The sequence below is a fragment of the Trichomycterus rosablanca genome, chromosome 22, assembly GCF_030014385.1.
Source record: "Trichomycterus rosablanca isolate fTriRos1 chromosome 22, fTriRos1.hap1, whole genome shotgun sequence".
NCBI lineage: Eukaryota > Metazoa > Chordata > Actinopteri > Siluriformes > Trichomycteridae > Trichomycterus > Trichomycterus rosablanca.
The window spans coordinates 2,821,251-2,838,118 of NC_086009.1; the positions used below are offsets into that span (position 1 = coordinate 2,821,251).

At 41.5% G+C, this 16,868-nt stretch overlaps 2 protein-coding genes across 2 annotated transcripts; both read right to left on the minus strand.

The window, feature by feature from the left end:
- Nucleotides 1-70: 70 nt before the first annotated feature.
- On the minus strand, nt 71-10,780 carry ddx42 (DEAD (Asp-Glu-Ala-Asp) box helicase 42). The gene is made up of 18 exons (XM_063018918.1): nt 10,721-10,780; nt 9,295-9,537; nt 8,917-9,082; nt 8,149-8,204; nt 7,863-7,899; nt 7,041-7,193; nt 6,192-6,296; nt 5,962-6,081; nt 5,647-5,823; nt 5,386-5,514; nt 5,200-5,299; nt 5,050-5,097; nt 4,854-4,951; nt 3,704-3,980; nt 3,019-3,245; nt 2,782-2,892; nt 1,997-2,086; nt 71-1,270 (listed from the first exon to the last, which is right to left on the minus strand). Exons 2-18 carry the CDS (start codon nt 9,507-9,509, stop codon nt 617-619), a joined length of 2,763 nt encoding a protein of 920 aa, XP_062874988.1. The 5' UTR covers nt 9,510-9,537; nt 10,721-10,780; the 3' UTR covers nt 71-616.
- A 2,276-nt stretch (nt 10,781-13,056) lies between these two features.
- On the minus strand, nt 13,057-16,559 carry lin7b (lin-7 homolog B (C. elegans)). The gene is made up of 6 exons (XM_062984734.1): nt 16,264-16,559; nt 15,375-15,493; nt 15,225-15,296; nt 14,857-15,066; nt 14,590-14,753; nt 13,057-13,561 (listed from the first exon to the last, which is right to left on the minus strand). The coding sequence occupies exons 1-6, from the start codon at nt 16,328-16,330 to the stop codon at nt 13,540-13,542; spliced, it is 654 nt and encodes a 217-aa protein (XP_062840804.1). The 5' UTR covers nt 16,331-16,559; the 3' UTR covers nt 13,057-13,539.
- Nucleotides 16,560-16,868: the final 309 nt, after the last annotated feature.

Consider the following 16,868-nt stretch of genomic DNA (forward strand, 5'->3'; position numbering starts at 1 on the left):
TTGTGTGTGTGTTTCATCCGAGTTGCTGTTTATTTCTGATGTAAGAATAAAATAAAAAACACACGAGCTGTAGTTGTATTAACCGATTTTCTTTTGTTTAAAAAAAAGCAAAAAACACACAGTGACATGAGGAAAGGATAAAAACTGCATAACCGAGTCCGAGATCGTAACAGCGAGTACTACAATCGAGAGCAAAATCCTAAACCTTTACATCACTGACAAACAATCTGCCTCAACGACCAATCACATCTACTGTTTTTTTTAATAAGAGAAACTGTTCTCAGCCGAACTGACAACGCAAAGCAAACATTTTGATGAAATCATAAAAGTAAATAAAAAGAAAACGATTCCCTAAAAACACTCCTCTATAAATATCTGACACAAAACCATGATTTAGTATCACCCACCAAAAAGATGCATTTACACACGTATGGTCAGAGAGAAGATCTTCCTACAGGTTCCTCTTCTCTCTCGTTCACAACATGAAGAACCTCCCCGACAGACAGACTGGCCAGGACCACACTAACAATAACACGTGGATTTCCCACCCCTAAATGTCCTTCCTGTTTTGTAGTTTTCAGCCGGACTGACTGATCTCAGGCCTGTGTGTACGGCTCTAACTGTCCCACCTGCTCTTCTTTCGCTTCGGCGGATCTGGAACGGCAAAGCTGTCCCCGCTCCCTCTGTGTGACCCGCCCCTGTCCCCGCTCTCCCTGTCCCCCCTGTGATCGTCTCTGTCCCGCCGGCTGCCCTCGCCGTTGCGACCGTCACGGTGACGATCCCTGTCCCGGTCGCCGTAACGATCCCGGTCCCGGTCGCCGTGGCGGTCCCGGTCCCGGTCGCCGTGGCGGTCCCTGTCTCCGTGGCGATCCCTGTCGCTGTGTCGATCCCGGTCCCGGTCGCCGTGGCGGTCCCGGTCGCCGTACCGATGGTGCCCGTCTCCTTGGTGACCCCTGTCGTGACGCGTTTCCTCTCTGGATGAGGTGGACGAGGGGTACGAGTCCGACGCGGTGCTCAGAGAGCCGGAGCTGCTGAAGCCGGACAGCTGGGTGCCTGGGCTGAGGGCTGGAGGAGGAGGAGGAGGAGGAGGAGGAGGAGGAGGAGGAGGGAGCATGGAGGCTGAGGAGGGAGGTGCATGGGCTGCTTCAGGAGCCGCTGACGGAATGGAATTCAGACTGCCTGCACTCGTCCAGCCTGCGTTGCTGCTCGACTGTGTGCTGAGCTTGGGAGAGATGCTGGTCGCTGCCACAAAGTGGTTTTTATACTGAGCCTAAAGGAAGAGAAATTCAAAAAAGGTTCACTGGACTTTCATCTGAGCAGAAGCAGTAAATAACAAAGTACACTTAATGCCAAAAGTATGTGGACACCTGACCAATAGCTTGTTGGACATCTTATTCCCAAACTATACCCATACTACACTATAACTATACTATAACTGCACCCAAGGAGGATGGAGGTCCCTGCTGAGTCTTGTTCCTCTCAAGGTTTCTTCCTGTACTTTTAAGGGACTTTTTTGTTCCTGCCACTGTCGCCCTCTGCTTGCTCAACAGGGATTTTTGGTCTGTCGGTCCTGGATTCTGTAAAGTTGCTCTGAGACAATGTCCAAAAAGCACTATATAATTACATTTGACTTGACTATTGGCATTAATATAAAGTCGGCACTCTTTTGGTGGCTACAACAGCATTCCACTCTTCTGAGAAAGCTTTCAAAAGACTAAATAGAGTGTATCTGTGGGAATTTGTCCCCATTTGGTCAAAAGGTGCATTTGTCAGGTTGGTGGACAGGCTAAAAACACTCCTGTTTATCCCAAAGGTGTTCAGCTCTGTGCAGGCCACTGCTGACTAAGACTATTTGGACCTAGCTTTGTGCACAGGGATCTTCCCTAAACTGTTGCCACAAATGATTTAACACACCTTTTAACAACGTGTATGACAAAACCCCTGAACTTGGAAAGGTATTTAGTGTGTTGAGCTGGTAAGTGTGTGTTCCACTCACATTAAAGGCTTGCTTCATGGCAGACATGCGGTCTCCCATAGCTCCAGTGGAAGGTTTGTAGGACTCATAGTTGCCAAGTACAGAACTACCCTGCATTCACAACAGAAATGATCAGAAAGATGCATTAACATCATACAGAGATAAAAAAATCAATACAAACACAACAATAAGTCCATTAGATAACTTTAAAAGGATGAAATATTAATGTAATATAACATTATTACATTGTTCTGTGCAGATTAATATCATGTCAGATGCTTTGAAGATCCAAATGTACATGCAGATAATATAAACATATACTGTAGAATTTAGTATTTCTATCATCATTTGTCAATAAAGTTGATTGGCATTATTTTGTTAATTTTGTCCGACCCGCTAGGTCTGGCATTATTTTATTCACTTTTATCTTTCATCAACTGACTCGCTGGGCGCGCAGCAGGAACACCCTGGTCAGGCCGCCAATCCGCGGCAGGGTCAAATAATCAGTTTGTCTCACTGGTGGCGCTTTGAAGAGGTCAGCAGCAAACAGCAGAGGGTTCAATCTGACTGAACTTTAGTGGAACTTCAAGGGGTGAAATCAAAGCGTCAAAGATGTAAATCTGCAGCGCCAGAATACGCAGTTTTGAAGCATATCATGTATAACGTCTATATTATGTGCACTAAAATCTCATAAAATGCCACATGCTCATTTGTGTTCTGTAGGAAATAAATGTTTATTTTGTTTGATCAATAAAACCAAGACATTAATGCTATTAAAGATGCTATTTGGACTGAGAGAGACTTACTGAGGTTTCAGATCCAAGCCCGGGTCTCTCCCTGTAGCCCAGACCGCCACCTCCAATATTCAGCTTCTTTCCTTTTCCACTCTTAAATCGGGACTTCTTAAACCAGGGATTCTGAATACAAAAGTAAAGCACAGGCTTTTATTAAATTATTAATATTAATACTAAGACATTTTATGGTCCATTCAAGAGATCAGTGGAATAAAAGGTAAGACTTAACAAACAGGACTAGTGGTGTACCTGCATGGCTAAATCCATCAGCTCCTTCGGAACACTCTGATTGGCTCCCTCTAAGTTACGAACGAGGTCTCCGGCGAATGAGGTGTCTTTGTTCGTGAGCAGAGTATAGGCCACACCCTTCTCTCCGGCGCGACCCGTTCGGCCGACTCGGTGAGTGTGCGTGTCGATGTCCCGGGCGACGTCGTAATTCACGACCGTACGGATCGAGGGAATATCCAAACCACGGGCTGTAATAGAACAGAACATACAGAAGAGTGGTGTGTAAACAAGAAAAACAACAACCAGCATGCAATAACAACTGGGAAAAATAATAACTGTGTCAATTATGAAAAGCATTAGACTAAGAGACCCCAAATAAAAAAGGTCTACAGCAGAAGTCGACTAAAAAGAAAGAGATGCAATAAAAATGACTGCATTCCCCTTTAGCAGATGAGTACATGGTAGAACTAGAGCATGTGTATAGTTTCCTAATAAAAAAAAGACTAGTAATTATGGATAAAATTGCAGAAAATTGATTAGCATAGTGTTAAAATCTGTCCAATCCTTGAAACATCAGATTAAGAAAGGTTAACGAATGCAATTTCCTTTAAAAAGTGAATGCAAATGTATGCATATCTATGTGTTTTTAACAGTGACTACCAACCACCAACCAAAACTCTACACACGAATCCCCTGACCAGCTCACCTGCGACGTCAGTGGCCACCAGGATGGGCAGGCTCTTCTTCTTGAAGTCGCTGATGACCTTGTTCCTCTCGCTCTGGTCCATGTCTCCGTGTAGCAGGCCCAGGCTGTGGCCCTCCTGCTGCAGGTTGGTGGCCAGCTCCTCAGAGTTGGTCTTCTTAGTGACGAAGATGAGCACGGAACCCGCCGAGGTAAACCCCACCAGTCTGCGCGTCAGCCACATCCACTTATCCGAGCCGCTCGGTAACACCTCCACCAACTGGGTCACGTCCTCGTTGGCCTAAGAGAAAGAGAGGTTTAGAGATGAGAGACTGGACGTTTGCATGGTAATAGTAATGTGTTCATTACAGATTCTATCTGCTTTGTCACTCTGTTCTTACTCCTGATGGTATGGTAGCCATTTATTCTTTTTTTTTTTTCAAAAGCATACGATATACAGTTAGCAGTGTAGGGTTTATATAGCAGCAGATATTAAAGATAAAGATGGAAAAATTTAAGTATTGTGCACAGATGCATGTAGTATAGTCACTAGTAACTTCTGCTTCAACATAAGAACAATTTCCTGCAAAGCCGCTTCAGGGCCCTTATGACCATAAACTGATGCTGATGCAGCAGGAAATTGAGTAATTCTTTATTTTTAAAACCCATACAAAAGTATAACTTAACACAATTCTTAACATTTCTCATTGTAACACCAGGAGGCCCATAATATTTCAACATTATACTCAAAATTACAACTTTAAAACATTTTCAGTGACCCTAACACAATGTTGAATAAAAGCTGATGAACAAAGTGTTGATTTGAGAGTTTAACTGTGAAACCTGTGTATAATACAAGCGCGAGTCTTTTAGAACTGTGAAAGGGCAAATTCTATCATCTACATTTTGTGCAGATTAGTCAGACTTACAGTTGGCATTCTAAGTTGTCCTACTGGTGTTTAACAGGCCTGAAACCTCACAGTTGGCACTATGCTTTTGACCTGTTTCCTAGCTGTTATTTACTTTAAAGCTGTTATCTACCTAAAAGCACACACTGGATTCACAGTCTTAATACTACCCATCTTGTGTATCTTTATGTAAGGACTGTATTTTGAAATCAGGAAATGTTTGTATCTAGTGGTTAGAACAACCACGTTGCAATGAAATGCTGTACCTCTCCGATGTCTCCCTGCACTACGCGGATGGGGTCGATGAGAATGTCCCGCGCCAACCTCTCGATCTTCTTTCTGAACGTGGCACTAAACAGCAGAGCTGAGAGAGAGAAAATACAGATAAGAATGATGAGAAATGGAGCAAAGCTGCATTTCTGGATGAAATCTGGCAACCGAATGAATTTAACAGCGACTTACTCTGCCTGTCAGGTCTGACATGGCTGGCGATGGATCTCACCTGGTACTCTAAAAGTAAACGCGGGTCAGAAATCACAACAGGAACATTATAACTGGAGTGTATATTTAGCTTTTATACTAAAGCAAATCCGGACAGGCGTGTGTACTTACCGAATCCCATATCAAACATGCGGTCAGCTTCATCAAACACCAGGTAGGTCACTCTCTGCAGCGAGGTAGCCTTCTTCTTTATGTGATCAATCAGACGACCCTGTGGGAACAAATACACTATGAGAACAAAAGTACTGGGACACCCCTTCTAAATGAATTATTGAAAGCACCAGTTTGGGCACTTACCGGGGTGCAAACAACAATTTCAGCCCCGTCCTGTAGAGTTTTGGCTTGTTCCCACATGCTGCCCCCTCCGTACACAGCCACTGAGCGCAGACCATAGGCCTTCCCGAAGCGCTTACACTCCGAGTGGATCTACAGAAACACACATACACGAACATAAAGCTAGTCATAACACACATACATAGTACTTCACTCCTCATGTAGTTACTATTATCTTTCCTGTACTGTACCTGGACATACAAGCTACAGATACAGCAAACTGACCTGCTGGCAGAGCTCTCTGGTAGGGCAGACAATCACAGCAATAGGTCCCTCTCCCTTCTCCAGCTCTTTCTGGTCCATGATGTGCACCAGCATGGGCCAGATAAACGCAGCCGTCTTTCCGCTGCCCGTTTTGGCAATGCCGATAATGTCCCTACCACTCAGGGCTATAGGGACACCCTAACGGAAACGAAGAGGAAGACAGTCACGATGTTAACTAATCCACACGTTACGCAAGCCTAATAACAACATTAAAAACGTCGTTATTAGATAAAAGTAATTACATTGATCCAAGAAAAACAAAACTTTAGGGTTTACCTGGCACTGGATGGGCGTAGGCTGGGTGTACTCGGACTTGCGGATCTGATTCATGAGCTGCTCATCGAAGTTAAAGTGGGCAAAACTGGTACAGGGCTTAGGAGGAGCTGCACCGGACACCTTCCCATCAAACGCACATACAAAAACATCACTTAATGCAGAGAAAGTAACAAGAACCCTTGAGAAAGTAGCATTTTATATGCTAGTGTGTACTGTGAACAAGCACTAACCCTGAGGTTGAGTTTCTGTCTCAGTTCCACCACTTGTACTCCAGTCAGACTGTTGAGCTCTTCGTGTTCTGTGTAGAAGTTCTTCTCGAAAGGTGGGTAGTCAATCTACGGGAAGGGCACAAGACTCGTAAGTCTCTCTGTGTTGTTGGGCATCGTTACGGGAAAGATCTCATCATAAAACAAAGTCATTTTGTGTAGCTAAAACGCTATTCTGGTATCTTTATATGAGCAAAAAATGAGGTATTTATTAGCACGATGAAACACTTAAATATTAAAAACCTTAAAAACCACCACTACAAAATAGTAACAGTCGCACTTTGCTAGAAAGCTAAGATTAATCTTTCCTTTTCTTATTGACTTTGTCGTAAAATGATGAGCTGAATTATTGTAGCCCGATTCAGGTGTGCGGAATATGTGTGTGGAAAAGTTTATGCTATTGTGTGTGTGTTCCTTTTTCTTTAGCAGAGGGGTTTTATAGGCCTGGACATAATTATGGTGCACTTTATTGCTATTTTGGTATTTGTGTAACTGTTGTTCCTGCTGTTTTCTGGTTATCCTGCAACTCTTCTGAAGTGATTTATGGCTTTTCTCCATTCCATATTATCAGCTTGACAGAAGTATTTAAACGTGCAGATTATTAAACCACTTGTACTAATAGGGATGTTTAAGGTTAAATAAAAATGGTCATTGTGTGCTTGTGTGTGTAATATTCTGTACACTGTGCCCTCAGACTGAAAACAAGGAAAGTAAAAAAAGAATACATACATGATCTTTTTGTACTTGATCATTTGATTTGGTTGAACAATTCTTAAATCTAATAAATAAAGGCTGATTTTAAAGCAACCCTACCTCAGAGTGATCAATAGGAGGCAGTGGCAGGATGATCTTCTTGGTGGTAGATGGAATGGGGTTCCCATCGCTGTCATAATCCACATTCTCCTCCTCTTCCTCCTGGACCAGTCCCGCTGTGGGGTTCTCCGCCATGTAACGGAAGTAAGCTTCCTGCAGGCAAGACAAAACCTCCCGTCACAGAGGACTGAGCAGCGCAACACATCAAAAAAGTCAAATACAACCCAATTAGGGTTTAAATGGTCATTTTTTGTGGAAGAGCTGCCACATAACTATCAAGGACGACAGATTGCTGTTCAAAGACAGCTGAGATTTAACTTAATCCTGCCATCTTTGGTGAGCATAACCTGGTAAGCATATATCACTATGCCAGCAGAAATGAGGCTGTGACTCTTGTCAGGATGAATTAAGGCTGTAAATCAGGCTGAAGTGTCACATGCAGCACAAGTTGTTTATCGACTGCACTTAAATCCGCTCTTGTGAGTAGTCTGTTTGTAATAAGGGGTGCTCAGATCTGCTCACTTCTGATTTCTACTCAGCTTCGATGAATAAGGGCCACTTAAGACTTATTAGATCATAAATTTAGAAACCAGGAAGGCAGATGACTCCTTTTAAAGACAACGTGTGATCATTATTTAATCTGCAAGTGCTCCAAATCTTATCAGACAATAGTAGATCGTAGCTATATTCATTCTCTAGGCATTTAACCAACCCACCTACACAGTGGGAAAGGAAAAAAGAAACTGAATATGAGATACGGATCGATTCAAAGCAGTTCTAGTAATAGAGGTAGGCTGAGGTAACTTCAGCAGGGTGACTCACGTGATCGTCTTCCTCTTCGATGTCGTCTCGTATACCCCTGGAAGAAAGAAGCGGAGAAAAAAAAAACTTCCCTGCGACTCGCTCAATCACCCGTAGAAACAATCATACTATCAATCCCGTCCCCTTCTCCCCTCCCATTCATCCTACCATCACCCACACATACAGTACAATGTCTATTACATAAAGATACAAGCTAACTGATATCTGTCTCCCACTACTGCTGTTTAACTGGCATCATGTAAGAGACCCCTATATTTTAACGGCTTTAACTTGAGCTGAATCTTACTTGGCCAGAATTTTCTCCTTCTCTTCCAGTTTCTTCATATCTTTGGCAGCTTGGTTCTGTTAAAGGAGTTTATAAAAAAGGAGATATATTATTGTGTGTTTTTATAAAGAATGATATCTAATTTATAATAACTTTTTTTATAAAGGCATTACAAGCAAAACACATAAGCTTTTTATATACAACATAAATAAATGAATAATTAAATACAATCTAACAAAAACAGTCATACATTTGAATTCCATTGTGATCAAAATAATAAACCCCTACACATATTGTTGTTATCACATCTGGTCTCATTTCTGCTAGATACTTTATCCATTTACTCCAATGCTTTTTGAATACATCCATTCTAATATTTACCGAGAAAGTTATCCTCTCCATTAAATACATTTCTTTAGTTAGTTCTATCCAGTCATCTATAGTTGGTCCCTTTAATTTTTACCATTTCCTGGTCAGTGCTTTCTAATTTATAATAACTTTTGTACAAAGACAACGCACAAGGACTCAAATACCAGGTCCTGAAGCAGTTTCAGCTGGACAGCTGGAGATTCGAACCCTGGATCTCGGTGGTGGTACGCTAATGTATTTAATCCCTGTGCCACCCATTAAATAGTGTATCTAATTTGTAAATCACCAATAGTATCATTTTATCAGTTTCATACTGTTTACAGTGGCAGGATGGGATTGGGACGAAGCCTCAGACTGAGGTCTAAATAGAAACTATTTGAAGGAGGATGGCAGAACACAGGCTAAGGAGTATGACCTTACCTCAACCTCGGCCATGAAAGCATCGAGGGGGTCGTCGTCACTGTCTGACCCACCTCCCCCTCCTTGTCCTCCTTTAGACTGCATCTGCTGCCTGGTCGGAGAGTTCTCGGCTGGGATGTAGGGCAGGTCGCTAGCGCTGGATTCCTCCTCATCATCCTCAAAATAGCTGAAGAAGGATCAGTCATTACACTTCATTTAAATAAGTAATTACACATAAATTTACATGCAATGTAGACTTTCAATCCAATGGATACTGAATCCATTGCTTGCTGAATGGTTTGGTTACTATGTACATTTATAACCAGCGATCATTCTGCCATGCAAAACCAGATGCTGCAAAAGAAGTTTAAACCAGAAAGATTTAACCTGCACACTCACGCATTCTCTTCATCAATGTTGGCCCGTTTGGTTCCAATCTTGTAGAATGAAGGAAGCTGCTGGTTTTTGCCATAACCTCCGGCTGATCCAGACGCACCAAACGCGCTGTGGGATTGCTGAGGCAGTCGGGGCTCTTCTTTCTTCCCTCCGGCGAGAGAAAAACCGCCAAAACCGAAACCTCGTTTACCAGCCTGACTGCCTTTATTCCAGTTCATGGCTGAATATTCACACACTCACCAACACCTGTATAAAAAGAAGACACTATTTATAGTCAGTCTGTATCAACCAGTCATTTGTAGATTGACAACCCAGTAAAAATAACCAGTGTTGTGGTTATATCTATTACAAAAGCATATGGTTTTTGAAGCAGGGCTGAAGGTTTGGAGGTTTGATGTTTTTTTGTTTTTTTTTACCTTGCTTCTTACACTTCTTATCCAAAGTCTCCAAATCTTTTAATAATGTTTTGGACTGCAGGTAAACTCGCCGTAAATTCCCCGTAACTGTGTGTGAAGAAACTCAATCCATCCATGCTCTCATTTTGCTAATGCTCATTAAAGCATCATTTACACTTACGGCATTTAGGAGACGCTCTTATCCAAAGCGACTTGGACAGTATTCTGTCTAAGACATTGAGGGTTAAGAGCCTTGCTCAAGGGCCCAACAGTAACAACCAGGCAGTGGTGGGGCTTGAACCAGTGACCTTTTGATTCCTAGTCCAGTACCTCAACCACTAGGCTACAACTCACCTCTTTCGAATCAGATCTTAGGGTTTTATTTGTAACAATTCCCAAGGTTATTGGTCTTTAAACACTCCTGCTTTATCTTACTTAAAAAGTGTTAGGATTTTTAGGTCTATTTACAAATAAACATGAACACAATGTTCATTATTTAACAACGTAAAATCAATTATTTGTCCCCCAGTGTGAACAGACTGGCTAAAAATGAGCAAATACAGGTCTGATGACCAGATAATCCCCTCTCTTGGTGATTGAAACTGTTCTTTAGATGCTTTGTCGTTAAGAATGATAAGTAGCTTTATATTTTACTAGTGTGCGGAACACCGTGACCTTACCTTTAACGATGAAGCTAAGTGTTAATTTGTTAACTCTAACTATGCGTAAGAAATAGTGTAATTTCGGGATATTTATTTGAACGTGACAATAATTAAGCAAGTATTAACCAGCATTCTGGCTTTTTATGATAATAATTATAGCAGTTTAGAGCCGTTATGTGTTCCAGAGCGGCTTGTTGTTTAGCTAGCATGATAACTAGTTAGCGTGCTAAGCTAGTGGAGTAAGTGGGTGTGCGCAGCAAACAGAATCTAACTTCATTCCTGCAGTATGTAATGTAATGTGAGATATTATTAGTCAGTGAGTGATAATGTGAGATGGGTTGTATATAATGAGAGGAATGTGTGTGTTTATACCTGCAGTGTAATGAGAGAAGAGAATGCGGTGGTTTATAATGCGCTCCTCTGTGTTCAGCTCTGCGTCATTACACGTCGACTGTGATGCGAGTGTAAAAATTCTGCGACCGACTGTGTGATTATTTACTCTCACTTCTGATTCCAGAAAATCATTCAATGTGTGATAATAAAGGACTAAAAATCAACTAATTATTTATACATGTTTGATATAATACTTCTAATGTATGAATCCACATCCCTGCGATTTAGTATTAAGTGTTTAATTGGTTTAAAACAATAAAAACCAACAGTGCATGAATTGACTATTTATTGGTGCTTGTGAGGGATTATAACACTTCTATAACCCCAGTTCAATAGGAAAAAGTAAATGATTTCATTAGTACAAAGACAGAATCTTCAATTTCCATATAACCAAAACTCTCTCACCAATGTCTGTATTTGTGTTTACAGTCTGGGATGTCTGTTGTATATTGCTTTTTTCATAGGAGGCAGGCCTGGACTACAGACAAGCCAGTCTAGCACCTACACCTCTTTCTACAAACGGCATGGTGGCTCGGTGGGTAGCACTGTCGCCTCACAGCAAGAAGGTCCTGGGTTCGATTCCAGGTCCTTTCTGTGTGGAGTTTGCATGTTCTCCCAGTGTCTGCATGGGTTTACTCCGGTTGCTCCGGTTTACTCCCACAGTCCAAAGACGTGCAAGTGAGGTGAATCAGAGATACTAAATTGTCCATGACTGTGTCCGATATAACCTTGTGTAATGAGTAACTACCGTTTTCTGTCATCAGTGTAACCAAACAGTGTAAAACATGACTTTAAAATCCTAATAAACAAACAAACAAACTTTCTATGAAGGCACGCTTTTTCAACATATGCACAATGAGGATTGGCATTTAAAACAAGCAGATACATCCCTGAAAAATGGTTTAGATGGAACCATGTGTGGCTCCAAGATGCATATGTACCCCTCAGCATTAATGCTATCTTTTACAGACGTTACCCATCCCTTTGGTACTTACACTACTATAATAAATGCTGGCTTTTGAACTTTGCCTTGGTAACAATTGAAATGGTCCTTTACCTCTTTGGCCCAGAGAGCACAACAATTTTGTGTTAGTCCGTCTCAGATGAGCATAAGCCCAGTTTTTAAAATGTCACAAAGTAAAAATCTCTCACTGTTGTTTCCCAGTATATAACCTTTGGATCATATCTATTATATGTAGATTATTCTACCATGCATAGTGAGTTAGTGTTAAGAATTATTAACAAATTAAAAGATATATATATATATATACTGTATATATACTGTATATACATATATATAAATGTTATAAGATATATATAAAAATCCATTATGTTAAATGGGCATGGTGCCAAGTACCAACCGATTAAAAAATAGAATGGCAGTTAGACAACATTGTAGATTTTATTGTAGGAATGTATGAATAAATGAAGATCACACATATGTAAACAGGCATGAATAGCAGCTCAAATCCACATGTAACAGATGCATGATGCATCTCAGAACCTGCCGACAAAAAGACACTCATAATTCAGGAGGTAAACATTAACAGTATCCACAAACGATTTCTCTCACACACCACCACACGATTTTTTTATTCCTTCATGACAGGACTGATCATGCACAGTCCTTGAGCATGTAGTGGCAAAGGACATCTAAATGTTTAACCAGTTTAAGGTCAAGAAGAGAATTTTTTCTCAGTGATGGTCATCTAAGTCTGTTACGATCTGTTATAAAGCAGAATTACATCAGTTACAGTTCTGATAAAATAAACTATTACTAAATAATAAACAAGAGCAGTGTGAGTTTAGCAGTAAGGAATATTCCAGGCTGGTCTGTAATTTGTTTCAACCCGATATATGCTCAAACACACAAACTATATTGCTAAAAACATGTGACCTGACCAGGAGCTTGTTAGGCATCCCAATTCCAAACAAACAATCTAAGTGAATAATTTGTCCAACCACAATTGAAACTGTTCCCATTTGTAAGCTCAGGCACTGATTTTTCCCCCAATTCATTTTAAAGGTGTATTATGGGGTTCGAGTCTGGGCTCTGTAAAGGTTACCAAAGTTTCTCCACACCAAAAGGCCTTCCCCAAACTATATCGTTATTTTTTTATACCTCTCAAGAATAAGACTATCTAAAACACCTGAACTAAATAATAAGGAGTGTCCACATACTTCTGGCCATATAGTGTTAACACAAATTCACACATGCACACACGCACAAAGATACACACTATCACACACAAACACACACAGCCCTTGAAGGCACATGCCTCTGATCTGTGAATATGTTCTAATAAAATTAGCTCTTTGCTGTAGTTAGTTTATTAAAAGAAACACATTACTATACATCCAGTAAGAGGAAATAAACATTCAACCACTTTTAGTTTATTATTTTATATACTTCCAGTCATCGTTTATGCTTAGAAATACATTGTTTTGGTCACATCTAGTAGTACAAAGACAAAAGCGACTGGGTAAATGTGAATTTGCTGTATTTGCACTAAAAGTATATGAGATAATAAAAACCAGTGGTTGATTATACCTTTCTAGCCCCCACTGTATTACAGCATTTTCACAGACAAATCACTAGATACTGAACACAGTTTCTCCCTACAGATGTGCGGGATAAATGATATTTGAGGTCTACAGTTATTTGGGACGTACCACTAACATATAAATAACGTGCACATTAAGTCTTTGTTTATCTCCTCTGGGGTCCAGTCTTCCGACTTCCTTTTGGAAAATCAAAGGGCAGGGTGGGCAAACGACTAACCAGACGATGGTGTTGTTTAACCCCGAGACTCTAAAGATCTGTAAACAGAACAGAAAAAAGAGGCAACAAATTAGCTACAATTAAAGTTCACTTACACTTGAGGGGACCAAGGTAATTGCAAGGTAATGGCAGGTTCAATAAAGCACATCTAAAACATATGAATAAATGACTAAAACACATCTTGGTCACAAAATTAGAGTTCTTTCATTAGTTCATCGTAGTTTTCTAAAAATCTGCTGGGTCAAAATGACTTAAATCATGATGTTGGTGATATAGAGGGGTCTATGATTTAATTTAACTTGGCCTCCTAATTCCATGGTATTGACATCTGAAGATCTCCCTGTTCCTATATAAAGAGCTAAATTGAATGCACCCATTTAAAAGTAAACAATACGGCCAAAAGTATTTAGACACCTGATTATGAGCTTGTTAGAGATCCAATTTCATAAAAAATGCAATTAGATTCACCTGTATGTGATCTTTTAGCTCTTTTCAACAGCCACTTTTCTGAGAAGGCATCTCACAAGTATTTCTGTGGAAATTTGTGCCCATTTAGCCAAAAGAGCATTTGTATAGCTGGGAAAGCCTCAACTGATATTTTAGTTCATTCCAAAATTTGTCGGCTCTGAGCTGCCCTTCATAGAGCTATCCTTAAACAGGAAAGGGCCTTCCTTAAATCATTGCTGCAAAGTTGGAAGCATATAAAGTCCTTTATATAATTGATTTATTGCACCTGTTAGCAACTGTTCTGACTGAAACAAATGAATTCAATCATAAGAAAAGGTGTCCCAATACTTTTGTCCATTTATTGTGCATAAAACAGAGGTTGTTTGGCAAGTGTGAAAAGAAAACTCATGCTAAGCAAAACTGTGCTATGGTCAGATATAAACTAAGAACCACCTCAGAATTCAGGGTCTGAGTGATGGATTAAAAGCTGCCTGAATATGCATGAAAAAGCAGGAGTTTTTGAACTGGGTTATACTGGGATGCTGGCAAGTCTTTGAAATGACTAATAAAACCAGAAGTCAAAGTGCACTGTTTTAGCCAAAGTATTCAGAATGCTTACGAGTGGCTGGCGTGCTGCTGGCGACGCCGGGCGCTGCGTAGCTTCTCGAACCGAGCCTCCATTTCTTCAAGGACCTTCGGGGTGTAGCGCACCACCAGCTTTACTGAACCCTGTGCTGCCTTAAGCAGCTCCACAGCCTTCTCGTGGTGCTCACCCTCCACGCTCTGAACACACAGAAGAACACTGTAAACAGTGAGGACACATCAGCACTGGAGCTTTTCTTTTCTATTTCGTCCATGATCTTCTCGGGGTAACACTAGTCCTCACCACTCCGTTGACAGACAGCAGCTGGTCGCCTCTCTTAAGCCCGCCCTGCCGATCGGCCACGCCCCCTGGGATCACCCTGGAGATGTAGATAGGCGAGTTCTGCTCCTTTCCACCCATGATGTTAAAGCCCAGACCCTCATCCGTCTTGGGCAGCTCCACCACCCGAGGATGAGCGTGGCCTTCGCTCGCCGCGAAAGCCGCTACTGTGGCCTAGAGATAACGGAGACAGCCAAAGAGCTAATAGTAAAAAATGAGCGAAACAAGGGCAATCACTGATGTTCACAACACAAATTATATCCGGGTGCATTCGTTGGTCACATCTAAGAAAATTAGAAGTCATTACAGTAATGCTTTCCTCTAAACCTCACCTTAGCAGTAGCCTGAGCGCGAACCTCAGGTCCACCGACGATGTCCAGAGTGTCGTACAGTTGTTCATACACCTATCAGACGAAAGTAAAGGACTGTATTTATTACATACAAATGAAAACTTGCACAATTGTGGATGTGCAGGAGCTCACCTCTCTAATGGCAGCACAGAATTTGCTCTGAAGCACCCTCTGAAGTGCCTGCAGTTTGGGAGGAGGCAGCTCACCGCTCCTCTGCAGCCGGTCCAGCAACTCAATCACCCTGCACACATCTGCTCCCAGACGGGAGGGACAAAAGTATTACTGGGACTTTTTATATGTCTGTGACTTATTCTACTGTATATAACATAAAATAAAACTACCATGTATATAATGAAGGTTTTGAGTACTATAAGGTTTGCTTGGCTCCACAAAACAACACAGTATATAATGGAATCAGTACGTGTGGTGAAACAGGTGCAATAAATACAATTTTTATTGTTTATTTAATATTTAAGTATTATACAATTACCGTTAGCTCTCCCTTTAACAAGTAAAATGTTTGTGAACTTCACTGTACAACTTGACCACAGATCTGTTGTAGAAAAGTGGGCAGCTTTGACTAACATTGGGAATAACGTTGATTTCCGCCCCGTCAGACATACCTGGAATCTTCCGTTTTAATTATTGCTCTGAAAGCTTCTTTCTCAGCTGTCTATAGAGGAATATTATATCATTTGCAGCCTACTGAAGCCTACAGCTGTTGTATTAACTTAACTGCTACGGTATGGCGGTATTTGAAAAAATCCATACGGTATTAGGAACTAAGGACGGTATATCGAAGTACCGTCATACCGTCCAGCTCTGACCCAGAGTAATCCATGCCTGCAGAAACTGAGAGATCAGTAATTATGGTGTTCCTAATAAAGTGGCCACTGAGTCTGATGCATCACTGAACAGACATGGCTTATGGACAGACAGGGAGCATCACAGCATGCTTGTAATGTTGTAAACACACCAGAACTGTTACAGAGATTGACCTCATGGTGAGTGTTGATGTTACCTCTCTCCAGACACAGCGGCTCCGCCATGTCCGCCTCCTTCCCCGGATGATAATATGATGACATCATTTGTACAGCGGCTCTCCGGTCCTAGTGATGCGGTGAACGCGTTATTCTCCCCCGCTAAGCTCCACTCGGAGTCCCGGACACCGTTTTACCCACCTTTTCTGCTTCCTTTAACCGCGCAGCTTAATAAACATCGAATAAAAACCAGCTTGTGGGTTAAATCTGCGTTTCTGTGGCGCAGGTATCTGTGTGGACGGTTAAAAAAACGGTCGTTTGGGTCAAGCGGCTCGCATCAAAGAGTAACGCTCATGACGCAATATTTACTGCCGCAACGTGATTGGCTGAGCCGGTACTGGCCTCAAAGCAAGACATCACGGTATTTGTAGTTTTTTAGTCCTCTTGTTTTCCTACAATGAACGCTTCATACTGGTCAAGGTCACGATGGGTTCGGTGCCAGCCGTGAACACTGTGCGCAAAGCCTGCACCCTGGACAGAACGACAGTCCATCACAGGGCATCAAACGCCTAATCATTTACTGAAATACTACCTATGGGTAGATGGGAGAGTGGTAGCCTAGTGGGTAGAACTTTGCTCTGCCATG

What these genes read in the sequence shown, in the direction of transcription:
- ddx42 (XM_063018918.1), bottom strand. Translation starts at nt 9,509, where the DNA reads ATGAACTGGAATAAAGGCAGTCAGGCTGGTAAACGAGGTTTCGGTTTT. An exon ending in AACATTGATGAAGAGAATGC is followed by an intron (nt 9,083 to 9,294) that starts GTGAGTGTGCAG and finishes ATCCTTCTTCAG; the next exon opens with CTATTTTGAGGATGATGAGG. An exon ending in CTCCTATTGATCACTCTGAG is followed by an intron (nt 6,297 to 7,040) that starts GTAGGGTTGCTT and finishes CCCTTCCCGTAG; the next exon opens with ATTGACTACCCACCTTTCGA.
- lin7b (XM_062984734.1), bottom strand. Translation starts at nt 16,330, where the DNA reads ATGATGTCATCATATTATCATCCGGGGAAGGAGGCGGACATGGCGGAG. An exon ending in GCCGCTGTGTCTGGAGAGAG is followed by an intron (nt 15,494 to 16,263) that starts GTAACATCAACA and finishes GTCTGGGAGCAG; the next exon opens with ATGTGTGCAGGGTGATTGAG. An exon ending in TCTGTGCTGCCATTAGAGAG is followed by an intron (nt 15,297 to 15,374) that starts GTGAGCTCCTGC and finishes TTCGTCTGATAG; the next exon opens with GTGTATGAACAACTGTACGA.